The 20,693-nt window shown below is 36.3% G+C and overlaps 1 protein-coding gene across 5 annotated transcripts in view; it reads left to right on the forward strand.

Moving 5' to 3' along the window:
- The first annotated feature begins 2,831 nt into the window (after nt 1–2,831).
- LOC110036372 (protein STRUBBELIG-RECEPTOR FAMILY 3-like) overlaps nt 2,832–20,693 on the forward strand; it is a 37,382-nt gene continuing 19,520 nt past the window's right edge. The window contains exons 1-16 of one of the 5 annotated variants that reach the window (XM_020740802.1): nt 2,964–3,037; nt 3,546–3,699; nt 3,822–4,036; nt 9,589–9,727; nt 10,990–11,119; nt 11,204–11,275; nt 11,412–11,477; nt 11,581–11,652; nt 11,749–11,820; nt 11,930–12,001; nt 12,087–12,152; nt 12,276–12,341; nt 12,430–12,803; nt 12,961–13,211; nt 15,613–15,875; nt 15,952–16,090. In XM_020740802.1, the coding sequence (XP_020596461.1) occupies nt 9,628–9,727; nt 10,990–11,119; nt 11,204–11,275; nt 11,412–11,477; nt 11,581–11,652; nt 11,749–11,820; nt 11,930–12,001; nt 12,087–12,152; nt 12,276–12,341; nt 12,430–12,803; nt 12,961–13,211; nt 15,613–15,875; nt 15,952–16,090 (1,743 nt within the window). In that variant the 5' untranslated portion in view covers nt 2,964–3,037; nt 3,546–3,699; nt 3,822–4,036; nt 9,589–9,627. Of the gene's footprint in view, nt 3,038–3,545; nt 3,700–3,821; nt 4,037–9,588; nt 9,728–10,989; nt 11,120–11,203; nt 11,276–11,411; nt 11,478–11,580; nt 11,653–11,748; nt 11,821–11,929; nt 12,002–12,086; nt 12,153–12,275; nt 12,342–12,429; nt 12,804–12,960; nt 13,212–15,612; nt 15,876–15,951; nt 16,091–20,693 lie in introns of all 5 variants that reach the window. The other 4 variants (XM_020740800.1, XM_020740801.1, XM_020740803.1 and 1 more) reach the window with 4 other exon arrangements.

The following is a 20,693-nucleotide window of genomic DNA, read 5'->3' on the forward strand; positions in this document are numbered from 1 at the left end:
GTTTCTTAGTGGTCTTGTGAGATATTTTTTCCTTTAGCTTTTCTCGTGCATTCACGAACTATGTTTCCATTTAACCTCTGATCTTAATTTACTCCTAGTTAACTAGAACGTTAAACTGTTTCGTGAAATTTTGACTTCAAATCGGTGTGTAGTAGAAACAAAGGGTTCACCACAAAATTTTGAGAGAATAAACAATTCCAGTGGACTTCTGCAATATTTTTGGGGATTCAAATAATCATGCGCGATGCTGTGGGGATTGAAGATGCCACAACTTCACGGGTTTCAGACTTCTTATGACCTAGACATAGACATAAGGAGTATCATATCCCCAATTGACAACAATCACGCAGGAAAACATTTAGGATATCCATGATCACCACTATCCCCAAATCACGGAGGCATGAGCCTTATATGTCTTGAAAGAACTCTTAATATTTTTTTTCCCATTTTGTCTGTTTTTGCTACTTACGATCTATTCTGTTTCATTAGGCTTAAGACTTAAAGACCTTTGTGAAACCACCAAGCTAGATTCATTGGATTCATAAACTAGAGATTTTTTTGTAGGAATAATTATTAAACTTTTCTTATGGGATGATACATGGTACTCTTTAACAACATTATTACTTGGCACGTGTACTGCCAACTTTACGGTGAGTTTTGGTGTGTCAGTTGTCAACCATGAATTTGCTAAAAAATGTGAGTTGTGAAAATAATTAAGAAGTATTATATACCTCAAAAGCTCACTTCTATTATTTTTTAACATTAACTCACACTACTTGAATTATGTCCATCAGTGACGGAATCACCATATCACTCATCCCAATGAGTTGGCTTGAAAATGATTTGTAATAGGAACTACTTCAGCAGGTGCCTGATTTGCTAATAATGGGACTTTCACTGAGGGCAGGAGATTAGGGATATGATAAATTATGGTAAGAAGTTTTCTTCAAAAAAATTGCTTCATTTCTTTTTTTTTAAATTCACTTATTATCTTATGTCATGAACAAACTTTTCATATATTCTGCCTTGGGAATTGAGACCTTTACTTCCAAAATATCCTCCATCTTAAGTATTAAAGGCACAATAAGTGAATCCAAAGGAAGAACACATATTAACAAAAAGAAGGATTCTGATGGCAACCCTCTCCATTAATAGGGATATTGATAATAACACGTGGAATGACCTAAATTTAAGCGAGTTATTAAATTTAATAATTTTTTGTTAATATTTTTAATATAAAACAGAAATTATCATTCTTTTATTTTTTCAGAATTATTTTCTAAAGATGCAAGTGCATTAGAGAACTAAATATGCATGAACAAAAAATGCCTGAATTAGATTTGAGGCATGAAGTCTTATAGCTTGCCAAGCTAGTGTACTAGATGGTCAGATCAATTTGGACAAGTAACCCAACCATACAACCATAGGTCGTAGTTCAAGATCGAAGCCAAATAACACGGAGTGACTAAAACTGTTTAGTAAACTATTTATGAGAAACACAACTAACTACATTGCTAAGAAGTAATCAATATTAAGCTCTTTTAGCTCGACATAAATAACTCACTTGCTCACCACAATGTTGACCAAGCTAACAAAGATATTAACGAGAATGATCTACTAGAAGAAAATATACTTGAGCAAAATAATAACTAAGGCAAGGCATTATTAGAAGAATATCGTAATGTCCACGTCAAAAGAAGACAAAAAAGATAAAATCATATTTTTTGGGACTCATTTTAAATAAAAATATTATTTTTAACATTGTAACGTATGAATTAACTCATTTATAAATAAGAGTGGTCATTACATGAAAGAGGATTGATCTCCTGACATTATATAACACTCTTTATTTTTTGGTTCCAACCGATGTTTTCTAACCCTTTCTTTGAGTGTGTCGGTCCACATGAAAACTAGGATCCAATAAGATCTAAGTTCAATATTAATAAATTAATGTGTAAGTTTCGTATGCGTATGCTTAAACTTTAACTTCGTATTTATAAGTAAAGATTAAGCTTAATGTTATAAACTCACAAACCGCAGCTAGCTTTATAGTGAATGATAAATCCAATTTTGAATGGTTATATTGCAATGACTACCTGCGACGAGTTTCTAAATGAATTATATTTGGCAAATTTTCTTAGCTACAACTTCTTGGTGGTCAACGCGTGCTCATGGCATATAAACTCAATAAATTATCTTGTTCTTTCAATTGTTTCAAGATTATTAGCATCTCTTGATTAAATTCAATAGCTTAGTAGCATTAAGGACTAATGTTGTGTTTGGAGTGGCGGTGTGATGTCGCACCACAGTTTTTCCTGTTTGTCAAAATTGTATTTTCCTGTGTTCTCAAAAAATTTCAACTAAAAGCTACAGGTGAAAGCTACATTTTTTCCATCATATCTGGTTAACTATATATTCTTTAAAAGAAAGCAAATATAATTAGAAATGAGTTTTATGAAAGAAAAAATTAAAAATCCGTTATTAAAGTATCATTCTTTGTGTAGATTTTTATAAATCAATCAAATAGAATTTTGCGTATTGAAAGACTGGATATAATTCATGGGTAGAAAACAAATTCCGAATAATACCATTAAATATCTGGATATGATTCATCCCCTTTACCGGATTAACAGCTATCATGCCATTGAATCTCACATTTCACCAAAGGTTTTCCCTAAAAATATAAATGAATTTAACCGAATATAATTCTCCGTCTGACCCCACAAATTAAGTGGCCGAAGTTGCCACGTCATTGGTTTATTTCTCAGGCCTGCTTCACGTTCGGCTTCTGAATTCAAAATAAATCCGACATGCTACAACGGACGGGAATTGAGAGTACTTTATATGTCTATATGGAATTGAAAAGCTCTTTTCCTCAAAAGCCCGTGTCTCCCATTCCCCCCTTCATTCTCTCCTCCTCTCTCCGAGCTCTCGCTCTTTTGGTATACCACTCTGGTTTTATTGCTGGACGCCGAATCTACTCGTACTGCTACTGGAGGTTGAAACAGGCTACAGTTTCCTCTGAGTTTGAACAAAGGTGAGATTTTTGGGTTTTTACTCTGCAGGCTTTGTCAACATTTAATGTCGCCGAGGCTATTCATTTTATTAGGAATGCTATAGTTGCTCCTCCTCCTAAAGTTTAGGGTTGTTCCCTTTCTTCGTTAGTGTCTTGTGATTAAGCTTTTTTTTTTTTTTTTTTCTTTTGCCTTTTTTCTTTAACTTTATAACTTTAGTTAAAAGTTTTTCTTATCTTCATGTGCCGTGTAGAAAATGTTGGATGATTTTTGAACAAAAGTGTATATTAAGTACATCAACAGTAAAATATGCTTGGAAATATAAGTTGCGATTGTTAGAATCAAATATTTTTGGAATAAGATTAAGTGAATTAAATCTGTTGGGAACTTAAAGCCAGAAACTGAATGATTGAGTTTATGCCTTAGAATGGCGAGCGGAGCTATTCTGTGCGATCTTTACAGCTGCTGCTCATAAGGTCAGGATTTTGTGGTATTTTTGTGTAAACTCACTGACGCAGGAGTTACCCGCAGGGGCGTTTTGTGATCCCTGCTGCAACAGTACCGGCGAGTGCGGCTTGGACTGTTCTCCAGGGCCGGTTGACTTCCTTTACGTGGATTTCCTCCTACATTTGTTTGAGACAGCTGCCAGCGTCCCTCTTTTTACCTGCAAAGGCTGTATCCAAGGGTTTGTGTGGTGCTTCGGCTTTTTCTTTCCTATTCCTTTTTGCATACTCCTTACATCGCTTCCGGCCGCCATCCACTGCTGCAGCCGGTCCCTAACAGCCACTTGCTGTTGTTTCCCTGCAGGTTTTCTATCTTACAGCTGCTGCCACCAGCATTTTGAGTTGCTGATACAATCCCAGAGAGCGAGGAGTCCCCAACTGTCCCTATCACTAGCTATTGTCTTTATCGTGCTGTCCCGACCGTACCTACCAGCTGTCAACCCCCCTCAGTCAACGCAAATCTTGCTGTTTCCGTTTTTGCTTGTTTGCTGCCTTCCAGGATAGCAAGCCACCATTGTTGTAAGCTGTCTCTCTGTCCAACACCTCTATCTTGCCTCCACCTTATCAAACTCTTAACGAGCACAAACACCACTCGAGATCCACCCTTGTGGGCGTCTGTGTGTCATGTTTGGTGTCATTTTTCCTTTAAAGTGTGTTTGTATTGTAAATGCATATTCACTTTCGATAATAACATATACTTTCCTATTGATTATATGGGTTAATTTCGACATTATTTGGTATCAGAGGCAGTCTAACCCTAGTCCTATCCTAGGATTTCTAGCATCCACCAATACCCAATCAACACCATTCGAGATTTACCCTTGTGAGCATCCATGTGTCATGTCTGATGTCATTTTCCCTTCTATGTGTGTTTGGGTTGTAAATGCATATTTACTTTCAGTAATAAAATTTGCTTATCTATTGATTATTTGGATTAACTGCAATATTGTTTTGTATTAGAGCTAGTCTAACCCTAGTTTTATGTTAAGTTTTCGAACATCCACCAATACCTAACCCCACCTTTTTCTCCTCACAAAAATCCTTCAATTTATTGATTTTTTAAACCAGCCACTTTTCCACACTATATCATCCTTATACACTCTTTTTCACCTACTCAAACCTATACCATAATCATGCTGCTGAAGAGACAATAATCAGACACCTATCATGAGTTTACCATGAAAGAGATACAATGATAACTCGGCTGACTGCTACAATGGCTCGGTGAAATTAAGAAAAGGAAAGCATCCCGACGAGTCACTCATAGCCCCAATAGTGACTTGCTAGATCAAATAAATAAAATGAATCTCTTCCATCATACAAACTTCAGGGATGAAGAACCTCCACTCTGAAGACTTGACCTTATGTATTTGAGAAGCTAAAATTTTGATATAAAGGTGGATTTATCACGTTTTGACAGCCACTTAGATTTGGACGAGTTCATCGAGTTGATCCAGACTGTGAAATTTTTTTGAGTAACAGGATGTCCCATAAGATAGAATGGTGAAACTAACTGCTAGCAAGTTAAAGAAGAGTGCATTATTTTGGTGGAAAAAATTGAAGCACATGTACCAACATGAGGGAAAATACAAGATCACTATGTGGTCTAAGATGAAATGAGAGCTGCAGCACTAATACCTATTTGTTCATTAAAGATAGGATGTGTAAATCATAGCTTCAAAAGTGGATAGACAACATTTTTGGATGACCACCACATCTCACAGACATATTTCAACTTCAGGATCGAACAACAAAAGTACCCAGTGGAGTATCCAAACCGACTCCGTTTGAGGAGAAACTAATTCTTAGTAGAAAATAGGTGGAGCCAACCTTCTTTCTAAAATTTATCCAACTAGGAAGTATGTCAAGTGCCACAGAACTAAGCATATTAAATCAAATTGCACAATGAAGAGAATGATTTCTTTCATTGATTAGAGAATAGTTGAATGGAGTGAATCAATTTGCACAATTATAGCCGCAATGTTGACTTGGTAGATCGAATGAATGGAGTGACTATTCTCTACCAAAAGAATGTCAAGGATGAAGTGCCTCCACCCTGAAGACGACATAAAATATTTGAGAAGTCAAAATTTTGAATTAAAGGTGGATTTGTTACATTTTAACGATCAGTTAGATCCGGACGAGTTCATTGAGTTTTTTCCAGACGATAGACTTTTTTTTTAGTACCAGGATATCCCATCAGAGAGAATGGTGAAACTAGCTGCTAGCAAGTTAAAGAAGAGTGTATTATTTTGGTGGAAAAATTTAAAGCACATATACTAGCTTGAGGGAAAATATAAGATCACTATCTGGTTTAAGATGTAACGATTGATGCAACACCGACATCTACTAGTTCATTTAAGATACGATGTGTAGTTCCTAGCTTCAAAAATGGATAGAAAACATTACTTGATGACCACCACATCTCATAGACAGAGTTCAACTCCAGGATTGAATAACAAGAGTACAACCAGTTGAGTATCCAAGCCAACTTCGCCTGAGGAGAAACTAATTTTGAGCGGTGAATAGGTAGAGTCAACCATCATTCCTAAAATTTTTCTAGCCAGAAAGTATTTCAAGTACCACAAATTTGAGCATATTAAATCAAATTGCACAATCAAGAGAATTATTTCTTTCACTGATCAGAGAGCAGCTGAATGAAATTGTACACTTGTAGGCTCAATAATGACTTGTTAGATCGAATTAATGAAGTGAATCTCTTCCACCATACGAATGTAAGGGATGAAGAACCTCCACCCAGAAAACTTCACCTAAAGTATTTGAGAAGCCAAAATTTTGAAGTAAAGGTGAATTTGTTACATTTTAAAGGCCACTTAGATCCGGATGAGTTCATTGAGTTGCTCAAGGCTGTGAAATTTTTTTTTGAGTAACAAGGTGTCCCATCAGACATAATGGTGAATTTAGTTGCTAGCAAGTTAAAGAAGAGTTGTATTATTTTGGTGGAAAAATTTGAAGCACATACACCAGCGTGAGGAAAAATACAAGATCACTATCTCATCTATGATGAAATGAGAGATGCAACACCAAAACCTGGCAGTTTATTAAAGATAGGATGTGTAGATCGTAGCTTTAAAAGTGGGTAGACAACATTACTAGATGACCACCTCATCTCACGGACTGTTCAACTTCAGGATCGAACAACAAGAGTACAACCAGTGGAGTATCCAAGCTGACATCACTTTAGTAGAAACTAATTATGAGTAGAGAATAGGTGGAGCCAATCATCAATCCTAAATTTATCTTAGCCTGGAAGTCTTTCAAATGCCATAGATTCAGACATATTGAATCCAATTGCACAATCAAGAGAATGATCTCTTTCAGTAATTAGAGAACAGCTGAATAAATAGATAGTGATATTGGAGAAGATGAAGACTTTAAAGAGGATCTCAACTGCCATCCAATGAACAAGAGACAATAGCGATTTTAGCTGACCCCATGAGAGTGACTCCAATTGATTTAATAGTAGTTGTTCTTGAAGGTAGTGAGTTTGAAGTAATGGTTACTCATGTAGAGTATGAAATTGAGATGCCTGCATAAACTTTGAGGGAAGCATCAACAAGACTGACATTGGATGTCCAATTGAGCCATGGGTTTAAGGAGCCAATACTAAACACTAGACAACCTCAAATAAGTGGATTTTAGGATTCTCAGATACATAGCCTACCTCTTTAGTTGCCCTCACTGAGGGAGACCCAACATTTCAAAGATAAGGAGCTTTTAAGCTACTTCTAGAAGATTATATGCAGTTATTAAAATATTAGATTTAGTTCAGTATTGTACCCACCAACCGATGACCAAACCTGATAGATGAACCATAGCTTTGAAAATTATCTTAGGAACTTGTTGGGGAAGAAAACTCCTTAATGTGATCTAAGTCTAATGAGAGAAGATGTTTTTCTTGAGTATTTGCTCTTAATAGTGGCTCAGCCTGCCACAAATTTCATCCTGAAATTTAGTGCTTATCACATAGTTGTTTATCGGATACACAAAATCGAGTATGAAGAGTGGGAGAAGCATATTATAGATTTACTTTTTCTGAGTTTAACTTTTGAGAGTCTACGTCACCATACAACTCCAACTCAAATTGTGCTCAAAATGGACGGATATTTTATCTGCCAAGATGTGCTTTTGAATGATAATCTTTTTATGAATGACTTACTAGGAAGTTACAGTAGCTCTACCACTTTCAACATGACTGATCAAACACTATACTATGAGGAGTCTAAAGTTTCGATTTATGAGGTCGAAGCTCCTCTAACCCTGGGAGGTTGACACATGAGCTTCTTCCAGTGGGCGTTTTTGCGATCCATGTTACAGTATCATGAATTACTACTGGTGGGTGTGGCTGAACCCTTCTTTTACGTGGATTCTCCTCCAATGTGGAGGGGGTCCACTTTTATTAACCCTAAGTCTATAAATAAGTTATTTATGTGTTCTTATGGCAGTTTTTGTTGTCAATTTTGTTCGAGACCGTTGCCGGAATATCTTTATTTCTTGTAAGGGCTATATTCGAGGGTTTGGGCGGTGCTCTGGTTGTATCTCACTCTCAAGGTGATGGTTATCTTTTCTATTCTCTTCCGCATTTTCCTCACATCGCTTCTGGCAGCCCTCCACTATTGCAGTTGCCCCGAACAGCTGCGTGCTGCTATTTCCCTGCATGTTTCAGCCACTGCCGTCCACATTTTTGCTTGCTGCTGCTATCCCGTGCTGCTATGGGTGCTCTACTTACTTGTACCTGCATCCCTAGTTGCCTTTATCATTTGTTCCTGCTGTCCCAGCCATTACTACCAGCTGTCAACCCTCACAGCCGCCTCTTGTCTTGCTTTCCTCTTGCTTTTTCCGCTCTTTCCTGCTCTCTGCCGCCCAGAACAGCGAGCCACCATTATTGTGACATTGTTTCCCCAAAATCCAGCCCCCCCTCTATCTTGCCTCCACCTTCCCAAGCCCCTAACGACCACCACCACCACTTGAGATCCACTTTGTGGGCATCTGTGCCTTATCTGTTGTCTTTTTTTCCTTTTCATTTTCAAGTGTGTTTGGGTTGTAATCTCATATTTGCTATCAGTAATAACATTTGTTTTGCTATTGATTATTTGGGTTAACTCTGGTATAATTCACGCTCCATTTTAAGCATTATAAGCTAAGCAATTAAAATACAAAGGAAAATTGTTGATTAATTTTAAGGAGAAAGATTGCTGTTTAAAGATGTATGATTCATATGTTTTTATCTAATCTGTTGGAATAAGATTATTGATTAATTTAGTCATTTTGTAAGAATATAGTATTTTAGTGATCCCGTTACTATGGCTATAAAAGATTGCCTGAAGAATGGACTGTTTGGAGGAATTTGAACAGGCCCTCTGGCAGGAGTTCTAATTAATTATCTTGTTCTTTGTTTTTTTTTTTTTGATCCTTTTAAAAGAAGTCTAAGAACAACAAAATAGCTGTTATTTTGTTGATTGCCTAACTCAAATTTTCTTTTTTCTCAAAATGAGATCCTTTTAAAAGAAGTCTAAGAACAACAAAATAGCTGTTATTTTGTTGATTGCCTAACTCAAATTTTCTTTTTTCTCAAAATGAATTAAGATCGAATGCCATTTATGCTGTTTTGGAATACTTGGTTTGATATATCTTGATCCTTCAATTTCTCGTCTTCCTTCTTGTTGTTTGTGACATGTTTAGACGATATAATTTATTGTCAGCTTTCAGGGCTCTTTCACATTGTGCTTCTATTTCTTGTAAAGTTGTTGGGAGCTGTTGTCAGAAAACTGGAGCAGTTTCAAAATTTTGTTTCACAATTTTATTTTAAAAGCAAATATTCTCAAAAATAGCTGGATATTTTTTTCTCACTCGAATGCACTTGTTTAGGACAGCCATTTATTTCCACAAAGTAATTAAAACTATTACCATATGAGCACTTGGTTAAAGTTTAACTATCTTTTATTTCTTTAATATTTGACTTTCTCTACTATTTTATGAATAGACTTTAGTCTTAGTGATATCTGCCATTAATTTGAATTTTTTTCTTTAATTTATAAAACACTGAATAGGTATATCTACTGGCCTGATATACACGGAAGTCTTTGAAGATGGATGACTTGATACTAAAGTTGATATCATTTTTTGCTCTTAGCTTGGTCATGGTTGTTGCGATCCCATTCTCTTGGGGATACACATGTGAAGAAGATGGTAACTTACTCTATGTGTGCATCTATTTATTGTTTTCTAGATCCATTTTACTTGAAAGTGATATTTTGCTGTAAAGATAAATTGATATTTATTTGTTTTTTTTGGGTTAATGTTTTATGTAATAATAACTTTTTGAGAACTTTCTCATCCTTATTTTGTATAACGCTTGCATTTGTATATCGACTTAGTTTGTAAGTTTGTAAATCATTTATTGTTATGGCTTCTCACAAATTGATTTTTAAGCAATCATATATTCATAATGATTCTACATTATGCAGAAAAGAGTGGTTGGATTATGATGCTTTCTTCTATTAAGCACGTTTAACATAGTTAAAACGCTGCAGGTGGGGGAGTAATATGCCACAATAGTGATATGTTGTTCACATTTTATCAACTCAATATGTCAATCACTGTGATTTTAAGCTGGTCGAAGATGGCTTATACATAGAATTTTATACTTTCTCACCTTCTCTTATCAAGTTGCAATCATCTGATGCTTTTAAATGGGATTGTCCTACATTCAATGTGTTTGTTGTTCTTCTATGGAACTGCCTTTCATGGCTTGTCTAGTCTTTTATCTTTCGTTTGGAATGTTGACTAAGGTGCTTAGTCTTTATGTTTTGTGTACTGAGCTTTGTTTTGTTTCAGCTGTCTGCATGCACTTATTACATTTTTGGTGACTATGTTCACTTTCTTTTTAGCTATTTTGTTATTTTTATAACTTAATATCATTGTCGTCGCTAGTCTTGTCCCAACTATTTGGGGTTGCTTCATGAATCCTTTTGCATTAATTTCTGCTTAGTACTGGATGAATTATTAATAATACTATCTTTGACGACATTTTTCTTCGAATAATCACTCATTAATTGAATTCTACTGGCATGTTGGTGCATCTGAAACCTCTGTTATGTGTGTGTTCAAATACATCTTAACATCATCATTTCTAACACGCTCAACTTGACTATAATTGACCTCTTTGTTGTTGCATTCATGTTCATAAAGAATAGATGTTTTGATTATAGTTTTAGAATGTATTCCTTCAAATCCCAATGGTATTGTCTTAGCTCATAGGACTCTTATAAGGCATTTAGTGAAGACATATTTTAATTAGATGGTTGTTTTTGCATCAACTTACGTAGTCATGATTCATTTTTTCTTCAATTTCAAATGTTCTGGAGAAGTGAACCTTTGGAATATCTTATGTGGTAAGGGGACTAGAAAATGACATATCTCAACTAATATTTATACCACTTTATTTTCAGTTTATGCTATTAGTAGCCTGCACACAGCACTTGGGTATCCCCTTCTTCCAGGATGGACCCCTTTTGGAGGAGACCCTTGCCTTCAAGGATGGCAAGGCGTCCAATGTGTCGGGCCAAATATAACTGCAATGTAAAGTGGCTTTCTTTTATTTTTGCTGACACTCCTGCATCATGTTTGAACCTGCAATGATTATTGCTTTTTTCTTTCTGACAGCGTTATCAATGATGCAAATCTAGGAGGAGAATTAGGTGATAAACTTGGAAATTTTACTTCTATTATTACATTGTAAGTGTCGAGACTAGATAATTTTCTTTCTTTGCTGCATTGGAATTGATCAAGCTTGCAAATTCACACTTATATAGAGGCCCTTCATTTTTCTAAAATTTGTGCACCTTTCATTTTATATTTCATTTTGTTGCAGAGATCTTAGCAATAATCATATCGGTGGAACCATTCCGAAGAATTTGCCTCTTACTTTAAGGCAACTGTATGGTTCATTTGTTATTCAATTGCACAAGTTTGCAGCTTATGATGAGTCCATTTTTATATTGATGTTAGCTGTGTTAATGACAATTCTTAAATTCTGTTAGTTTTCTGTCATCCAACCAACTCACTGGAAGGATCCCAAGGTCTTTGGAAAATTTAACTCTTCTTTCTGACGTGTAATTCTCCACCATTATTTAGGCTAGTCCTTTAACATTGTTATGCCAGCTCTTGATAATAATTTACTATCTAGTAATACACTACTCCGTTTTCAGGTCGTTTAATGAAAATTTGTTAAACGGAGAACTGCCAGATTCTTTCCAGTCACTTGCTGGTCTTGTGAACTTGTAAATCCCTAACATTTTATTCTTATTATTCCTTGTTCAATTCCAAGTTATTTTTCCCTCTTTTTTTTAATCATAGTTTCCATCATTGCAACTTGGTGTAACAACTCAGGGATGTTTCTTCTAACAATTTGAGTGGTCCATTGCCACCCTCATTCACCAGCTTATCATCGCTTACCACCTTGTAAGCTCCTCAATGCTTTAATTTTTTTTTTCTCTTTCCTTTTCCTTTAGATTAAAAAAGATTGATTGTTTTTTTCTGTATGCAGACATATTCAGGATAATCATATCTCTGGAATCCTTGATGTTTTGCAAGATCTACCTCTCATAGATTTGTATTTCTTCTGCTTATTTTTTATCCATTTTTGGTTCAATCTTAAACTTCTTTCTTTTTAAGCTTTTAATCACCACTTTTCAAAAATTTGTTACAAAAATGCTTCTTTTTTTCTATTAAATAGGGACATTGAGAATAATCTGTTTTCCGGACCTGTTCCAGAGAAGCTCTGGAACATTCCAAATTTCAAGTAAGAAATAAGGATTTTGCTGTCTAGTTTTTTGTGATTATGTAGATTTTATAGGATTGTTTCAGAATTAAATTAATCTGATTTACAGATCAAATGGAAATCCTTTTAATACAACTGTGGCACCATCAGCGGCTCCAACTCAGGCATTATCTTCCTTAGTTGCACCTGTTCCTTCTCCTTTTCCTTTTGATGCACCCACTCGCCATCGTACCCCCACCCGCCATAGTGGAACAAGTTCGACTGTTAGAAAAAAATCAACTATGATTTCCATTGCGTATGCTGCTGTTGCGGTAATGGTTATAATTGCTGTTCTCCTGGCTCTATTTTGTGCATTGAAGCTGCGGGAAAGACGCCTTAAATGTGAGTGTTTTCCCAAGAGTCATAAAAAAGGGGCGCCTAAAATAACCATGGCGCATTTAGGCACCACTGATTTGCCTTCAACAAATTGCAATAAAGAAGAATGTAAGTTTAGGTTTCTCTTCGTCACACTAATTTTAATTACTCAACCTTGCTGTTTATTTATTTATTATTATTATCTTTTGGGTTCTGGAATATTTTCTGCTAATATGTGGGAATACCCTTGGGAAACAGAAGTAACATGAAGCTCATATGATTGAAGCTCCTGCAGGTTTGAGGCCAATTATGGCTGAAAAAGGTTTTCCAAAACACATTGCTTCATTAGAGAAATCAGAAAGTTATCTTTGTTTTGAGAAAGGAAGGCCTCAAAAAGGAAATTGTACTCCCCCAGCTTCCATAACATCGTTTTCTATTGCATCACTTCAGCAATATACCAATTATTTTGGAGAAGAACGTCTGATCAAAAGCACTTTTCTGGGAAGCGTGTATATGGCTGAGTTGTCTGATGGCAAGGTATCTCCTGTTTGCATTTGTTTGTATTTTATTTTTAATAATTTCCTTTTAAGTCTTCCAAATTACAAGTTTTTTTAATTTGCATAGATTGGGGGGTTTTGTAATTTTTTATTAGAGCATCTTTATGAATGTCTAAATAATTTTTTCAAAGGATAGAAATCTATTCAAAATATATTATTAAGTGAAAGTATGACACTAGGAAGAAGGCACTAAGCCAGTTATAGATCAAACTTTCATTCTGAGATCTAGGTAATATTTAGTTTTAAGATCATGAGCTAGAAGAACCTTAGGAATCTGGGAGAGTACAATGGCTTAATGTATAATATTAATGACGATAAAAGAATTTTATTATTATTATTATTATTATTAATCTGCTTTTGTAATTAAATCTAGGGAAATTTTGTGTATATCATGTTGCATGTGATGATTAATTCCTTGAGAACTCGGAGTAGGAGCTTGTCAGTTTAAACTTGACTTTTGAAAGTGAATAAAAAACAAGGCATTCAAAGCATGATATTGTCAATCAGGAAGGATGGAAATCAGACAGCTAAATTAAGAGTTTTCTATAATTAGAAGCTTTCTTATTTTCAATATTTTTATTCTGATATATTCCTCTTTTAGCTGAATATTTAGATTTGGAATATGTATTATTAAGTTACCCAAAATAGATTATATGCATTTTATTTTGTACCTAAAATAGATTGTAAGATTGTTATTTAATGGAATGAAAGCAATAATAAAAAGCATCGAGCTTATTCAACATTCAGTCTATTTTTGTCAAAATTTTGATATTGTATCAGAGCCAAATTTTTGCCCTAACCACCGGTAGTCGATGGAGGACCGTGACCTTCTTGTTAGAAGGGAGGAACTATTTCTTGTCTTGATTCGCTCATCTGACAAAACACCTAGCTTAAGAACGGAAAGCAGCGCTTCAGGCCGGAATTCGTCACGCCTCCCCTCCTACCGCTCAATGCAGGCAAAATTACTTCCGCAAAGGTGGCTCCTACGCTGACCGACATCACAAATGGAACTGATGCACCTAGCCTCCTATCATTTCGGCTGCTTCGTCTCGGTCTGCTTTGTCCCAATTGCTTCGGTCGCTTCATTCGCTTCGTCCCTGGCTGCTTCGTTCCTCTTCGTTCGCTTCGGTTGCGTCATCCCCCTTCGATCTTTGACGATTTCTTCCTCGCCAGTCTTGGGTTAGTTTTGTATTGAATGTGAAATCTTTCCTGCTTGGGAAATGTTTATGTATTTTTGTATCAAGATGATATTTTTCCTTTATTTTGGAAATAAAAAAAAAGGAAAAAAAGGCACTCTAAGGCTTCAACCTCTTGGGCTCTGGCACTTTTGAGCTTCGGCAATCTCAGCTTCGGCCTCTCGGGCTTCGACACTCTTGGGCTTCGACACTTTTAGGCTTCTACATTGTGAGGCTTCGACACTCTCAGACTTCGGCATTTTCAGGCTTCAGTTTTTTTGGGCTTCGGCACTTTTGGGCTTTGACACTTTTGGGCTTTCACATTTTTTGGCTTAGACACTCTGAGGCTTCGACACTCTCGGGCTTCGGTATTTTCAGGCTTTAGCACTTTGAGGCAACGACATTCGTAGGCTTCGACACTTTCAGGCTTCGACACTTTCATGCTTCGGCATTCTTAGGCTTCGACAAAATTTTGGCTTCGACACTTTTGGGCTTCGGTATTTTCTGGCTTCGACACTCACAGTTTGAGGATTTTTTGTCCTCACAATGTTATCAGCTTCTTGTTGGCAAATTGATGTTTTCTGATCAGTCAACATCAATTTGAGGGGGATGTCAATCAGGAAGGATGGAAATCAGACAACTAAATTACGAGTTTTCTATAATTAGAAACTTCCTCATTTCCAATATCTTTATTTTGATATATTTCCCTTTTAGCTGAATATTTATATTAGGAATATGTATTATTAAGAATATGTATGTATTATTAAGTTACCTAAAATAGATTATATGCACTTTATTTTATACCTTAAATAGATTGTAAGATTGTTTTTTAATGGAATGAAAGAAAAGGGGAAAAGGCATCGAACCTATTCAGTATTCAGTCTATTTTTGTCAAAACTTTGACAGATATAGTATTTGATTAGTGGAGAGAATACAAGGGTAATGCTTTCAACAATTGAGCAATTTTTATAGCATGATCAAATCTGTTTGCTTTTTTTTTTTAATTTAATTCCTCTGCCCTAATATGTTAACTTTATCTGGAAAACAACTTGTTTTATCATCTTTAACGCATGTGTGAGCATAGACTGTTTTCCTAAAACAAATATTTTCTTTTCTTCATTGTTTTTCACTATGGCTTAATTTGTCCCTATTGACATTTTTAGGATGTTTAATTGCTTGATTTGACCAACAATGCTTCTTTTCCAGCTATTAACAGTTCTGAAATTTAATAATCCGGCCTTAAACGTAATTGCTGATGACTTTCATGACTTAGTGTCACGCATTTCAAAGCTTCAACATCCAAACATCATTGAGCTTGTGGGTTATTGTTCTCAATTTGGACAGAGGCTGCTTATTTTCAAATATTTTAGCAGAACTACCCTTCATGATTTGCTTTATGATTTTTATAAGAAGAGAATATCATGGAATTCTCGAATTCAAATTGCACTTGAGGCTGCCAAAACGGTGGAGTATGTTTTTTTAATAAAACTTCACTGTTTTAAATTTTAGGAGCTTGTGGTGAATGTATTTCATTTTTCGTTGAAGGTACCTACATGAGTTCTGCAAACCTCCTCTCATACTTAGAAGTCTGGAGCCTTCCAGTATTCTCCTTGATGAAGATCTTGCTGTATGCATTTCTGAATATAGTCTGGCTTCGTTTGTACTATCCAACTCCTTAAACCCGGTAAGCAACATAGAGAAATTGTAATATAAGCTGTGCGAGTTTTTTGAGCATTCTTGATCGTATGGAACGTGTTTGCTTTGAAAGAATTAGAAGAATGAAATTGCATTTTCTTTCACAATTTCATATTTGATGTGTGGTTAGATTGTAATTCAAAGTTGATTGAATGTGGGTTCCATTGTAATTCAAAGTTGATTGAATGTGCCAAGAAAACTAAACTTTTTTTTTTCCGTGACAAATTGCCATCCAACCCCAGTGAAAAGTGGCAAGAAAAAAAATAATTGGGTGATCACTGTCACAAGAAACATAACCTCAATTTCTAATCAACAAAACTAGAAATAAAAATACTTATTTTTCCTCTTAATTTCCCATCAAACAAACATGTGGGTGAAAATTAATTTTCAATTAAATTCCTTTACCATTTCTGTCTTTTTCTCTTGTTACAAATCTCTCAAGCCAAACAGCCTTAGATATTGTTTGGTTTACAGAAAAGAGGAATGCAATGTAAAATAAATACAGTGAAAACTAACTGTATTATATAGCAAAAAAAATATTATTCTTTGAGCCGGGGGGGGGGGCAACTAGTGGCTATCGATGAATTTCAGGGTCAGAGACAAGCAGGGGTCAGCAACTAGTGGCTATCGATGACAAGCAGGGTGCGGTCACAATGTTTGCAGTGGAGCCGCCAATGACTGCAGTCTGGAGTGTAATTAAAAATCAACCAAATCTGACAAATTTGAAATACGTTAAAACAAATCAAAGGATGCATTTGAAATTCTTTGCAATTCTATGCTGCATTCATTTTTCCTCAAATCAAACACCTAAAATTTCAAAATTTATGCATTTGGCATGCAATACCCCCTTTTATATCTAACCCAGTAGCTCCATAATAAACAATTATTATTCATAATAGATGCGATGATTTCTTCAAGAGTGAAATGAATTATAGGGGGTGTGCGGCAGCAGCAACAAGCAGAGGTCAACAACTAGTGGCTATCGATGGCAAGCAAGGTGCGGTCTCAATGTTTGCAGTGGAGCCGCCAATGACTGCAGTCTGGAGGGTAATTAAAAATTAAAACATCCAAATCCGACGAATTTGAAATGCATTAAAACAAATCAAAGGATGCATTTTAATTTCTTTGCAATTTTATGTTGCACTCCTTTTTCCTCAAATCAAACACCAAAAATTTCAAAATTTATGTATTTAGAATGCAATACCCCCTTTTATATCTAACCTAGTAGCTCCATAATAAACAATTATTACTCACAATAGATGCGTTGATTTTTTCAAGAGTGAAATGGATTATAGGAAGTTTACATTTTTTACAAATAGAATAGAGTATGATGCTTTAGTTTTATTTAATTCTTTTTCTTATATTTATACAAAACTAGAAGGATTATATAGTAGTAAGTACATACAATTACGAGAAAAAATTTTGCTATATAATAAGTTATGTGAAAAAGTACATACAATTATATAATAGTAAGTTCGTATAATTATGAGAAAAACTTTAGCTATGTAATAAGTTATAAATTCTCACACCTAGATTACTGAGGTGTCATTCATGAGTACATGATAGATGAGGTGGCATGTAGGGGGACAATCTATCTATAATTTGTGGAGATTAATTTATGAGCTCACAAATTATTCTCCACAAATTATGAGATTGCATGCAAGGAGCTTCTTTAACCATTATTCCTCAAATCAAACACTCCTACTAGGGTGGTCCTCGGGCCAGTGTAGGTGGTCTGCAAGGGTTTGGTACTCCAGAGAGGTAGCAAGGGTGGCGGAAGGGCTGGAAGGAGTGTGGGGGTAATGGAGATGGGATGGGGGTGTGAATTTGCAAAAACGACTAGTGTGGTTGCTGTCCTGGGAGGGGGCAACGAGAAAGAGGGTGCAGGTCGATGGGGAAGTGGCAGGGAGGGGTTGTAAGGCTTCGACGACAAGGAAGGAGGATTGTGACAGTGAAGGAGGGGAGTTGCAGCAATGACAACAAACTGGAATGAGGGAATTGGGTGGTTGGACGTTGTAACTGCAGGTGAAAAACAAAAAATTGCTATTTACGGTGACGACAGTGAAGGGGAATGACGATGGCAACAACAGGGAGATGCAGGGACTAAGAGATGCAGGGACTATAAGACAACAAAAGGACGGCTATCCAAGGTGGAAATAGCGAGGACAGGCGACTGAAATTGGCATATTGTGGTGAAAAACAACAAAAACTGTTGCTCCAAGGCGGCTGTAGCAATGGAGGGCTGCTTGGAGCGACTTGAGGATGATGCAGAAGGGGATAAAGAAGATAATCATCACATCAGGACAGAGATACAATGGAAGCACCACTCAAACCCTCAAATACAACCCTTAAAGGCAGAAGAGTGACGTCAACAGTTATCTCGACATAAACTCACCAAAAATCTGAAAACCTGAAACATGAAGAACATATAAGCCCAAGATAACTGTGCCGCCCCACTGTTGAAAAAAGGCGCTAAACCTAACAGGAACAACTAGCTCTCTCACGGACACCTGGACCAGACCGTCTAAGTGCGCCTAGGTGCGACTCCGCCTCCCAATGAAATGCGATCCTGAATCTGCATGTGGAGACTTAATCCCCATCCTTTTGATGTTGATCTTCTGAGGTTGTGGGGAGCTTTGATGTCATTCGTCGAAGCTTCGACCTTATCCGTCGAAGCTTCTATTTCCTCATAGTATAACGTCAAGTCAACCGCATTGAATGTAACAAAATATTGTACTTTCCCGATAAGTCTCTAGTAAGCGTCATCATTCCAAAGCATATCCCAATAAAGTAAATATCCATCTTCTTTTTACATAATCTGAGTTAAAGGTACATATAAATGTAAATTCTCACAAAGTAACACTTGGGCCATTAAATCTATAATTTGTTTCTTCCACTCCTCTTGTTTGATTAAATATATTTGATAATAAGTCTGTCAAGTGGATTCAACTTTGGAAACAAATCTATAAGTTGGACTACACTAAAGTTTAACCACTCAATAGAGACCTATTCTTCTTCTCTTAAAGGACCTCGATTCCACTGTAGGATGTTCTTTCCAACAAAGATTTTAAGAGGATTGCCATCATTGCGGTTCATCAATCCCATCTGATCATCTATTAGTGGGTACACTGGTGAATTGATTTTCATACTCAAATGATTTCATATAGTGTTCCATAAATGGCACACAAGAGCCTCTTCTCTGACATGACGAACCTCCCTTAGTAGGGACAACTCATGAAGTAGACTATATTAATGAAAAGTCTGAAATTCTTATTTGTGGGATTGCTAGGTGCCTTCTGTCGGTTCCTCACACTTAGGACCATCTTGGATCACTGATGTTAATTATATTAGCGTCTCTCTCATGGCCTCGGCTTGAACATGTTTTTTCTTCATCATCAGTTGAATTTTGATGCTCCATCGTGTCATCACTTTCTCTAGTGTCTACTGTGTCATTGCTCATTTCTTCAACCATTCCCTAATTAGCGAAAGTGTTCATTCTTTTGGTTGGGCAATCTGATTTAATATGCCTAAATCCATGACACGTGAAACACTTCTTATCTAAGACGAATCTAGGAATGCGAATTGGCTCCCACCTATTCGTCTCTCTGAATTAATTTCTCCTCAGACTGGGTCGGCTTGGATGTTCTCCTACGTATACTATGACTTCTTAATATTGGGGTTTAACTTTGTCTATAAGATGCGGCAAGCTTGCGATGATGTTGACTCTCTACTTTTGAACCTAGGATTGAGCATCTTGTTTGCAATGAACTAGTATGTACTAGTACTACATCTCCTTTATCTTTGACCATGTATTGATTTTACTCATTCGTAAAAGGCTCAAGTTTTCTCACTACGAAGATGCTCTATTCCTTGCTGGCGGCTAGTTTTATCATTCCATAGTGTAGGTCGTCCTAATATTCAAAGACATGTTATAATGTCTAAAGCCACTTGATGAATTCATCCGGATCCATGTGGTCTTCAAAATATGACAAATCTTCATTTATTTCAAAATCTTGGTTTCTCCAATATTTCATGCCAAATTTTTTGGGGTAGTGGTTTTTTATCTCTTGAATCGAATGAACTTTGTGTGACCCCCTCTGGATGGTCTTCGCTTGAAGGCAGTGAGCCTCTATTGTAGTTGGAGGACTTCCTTATATTGTTCTTGGACATCTCTTTGTGGATTTTTCATTAAGTAGCATCATGTAATTTCCTCCTGATCAGGTTTCTGACAATTATCTCCTCTGTGATGTGGTTAGGGTTTGGGTAGGTGGAAAAGGGTGTACGAGGTAACGTTGAGTGGGAAAGAAAAATTTTTGGCCTGCTATTTGGAAAATTCAACCTAGGGTATGTGAGATTTTGTTAACCCTATGATAGGACTTGAGTTTGGCTTGCTCTAATACTAAGTGGTTGTTTGGCGCAGAGTTTTTCTTAATTTTCCGTTTTGAAAACGCGGGCGATGATTTTGGTTATCGCGTTCTGCGGGCATTTGGCGATAAGCGCGACTTTTATAATATTATACGTCGGTCGTGGATTCGACCCCGTGCCCAACTTTTTGAGTTAAACATTACTTACCCGCCCCCGTCATCGCTTGC

This window comes from Phalaenopsis equestris, unplaced genomic scaffold, assembly GCF_001263595.1.
Source record: "Phalaenopsis equestris unplaced genomic scaffold, ASM126359v1 Scaffold205654, whole genome shotgun sequence".
NCBI classification, from domain to species: Eukaryota; Viridiplantae; Streptophyta; class Magnoliopsida; order Asparagales; family Orchidaceae; genus Phalaenopsis; species Phalaenopsis equestris.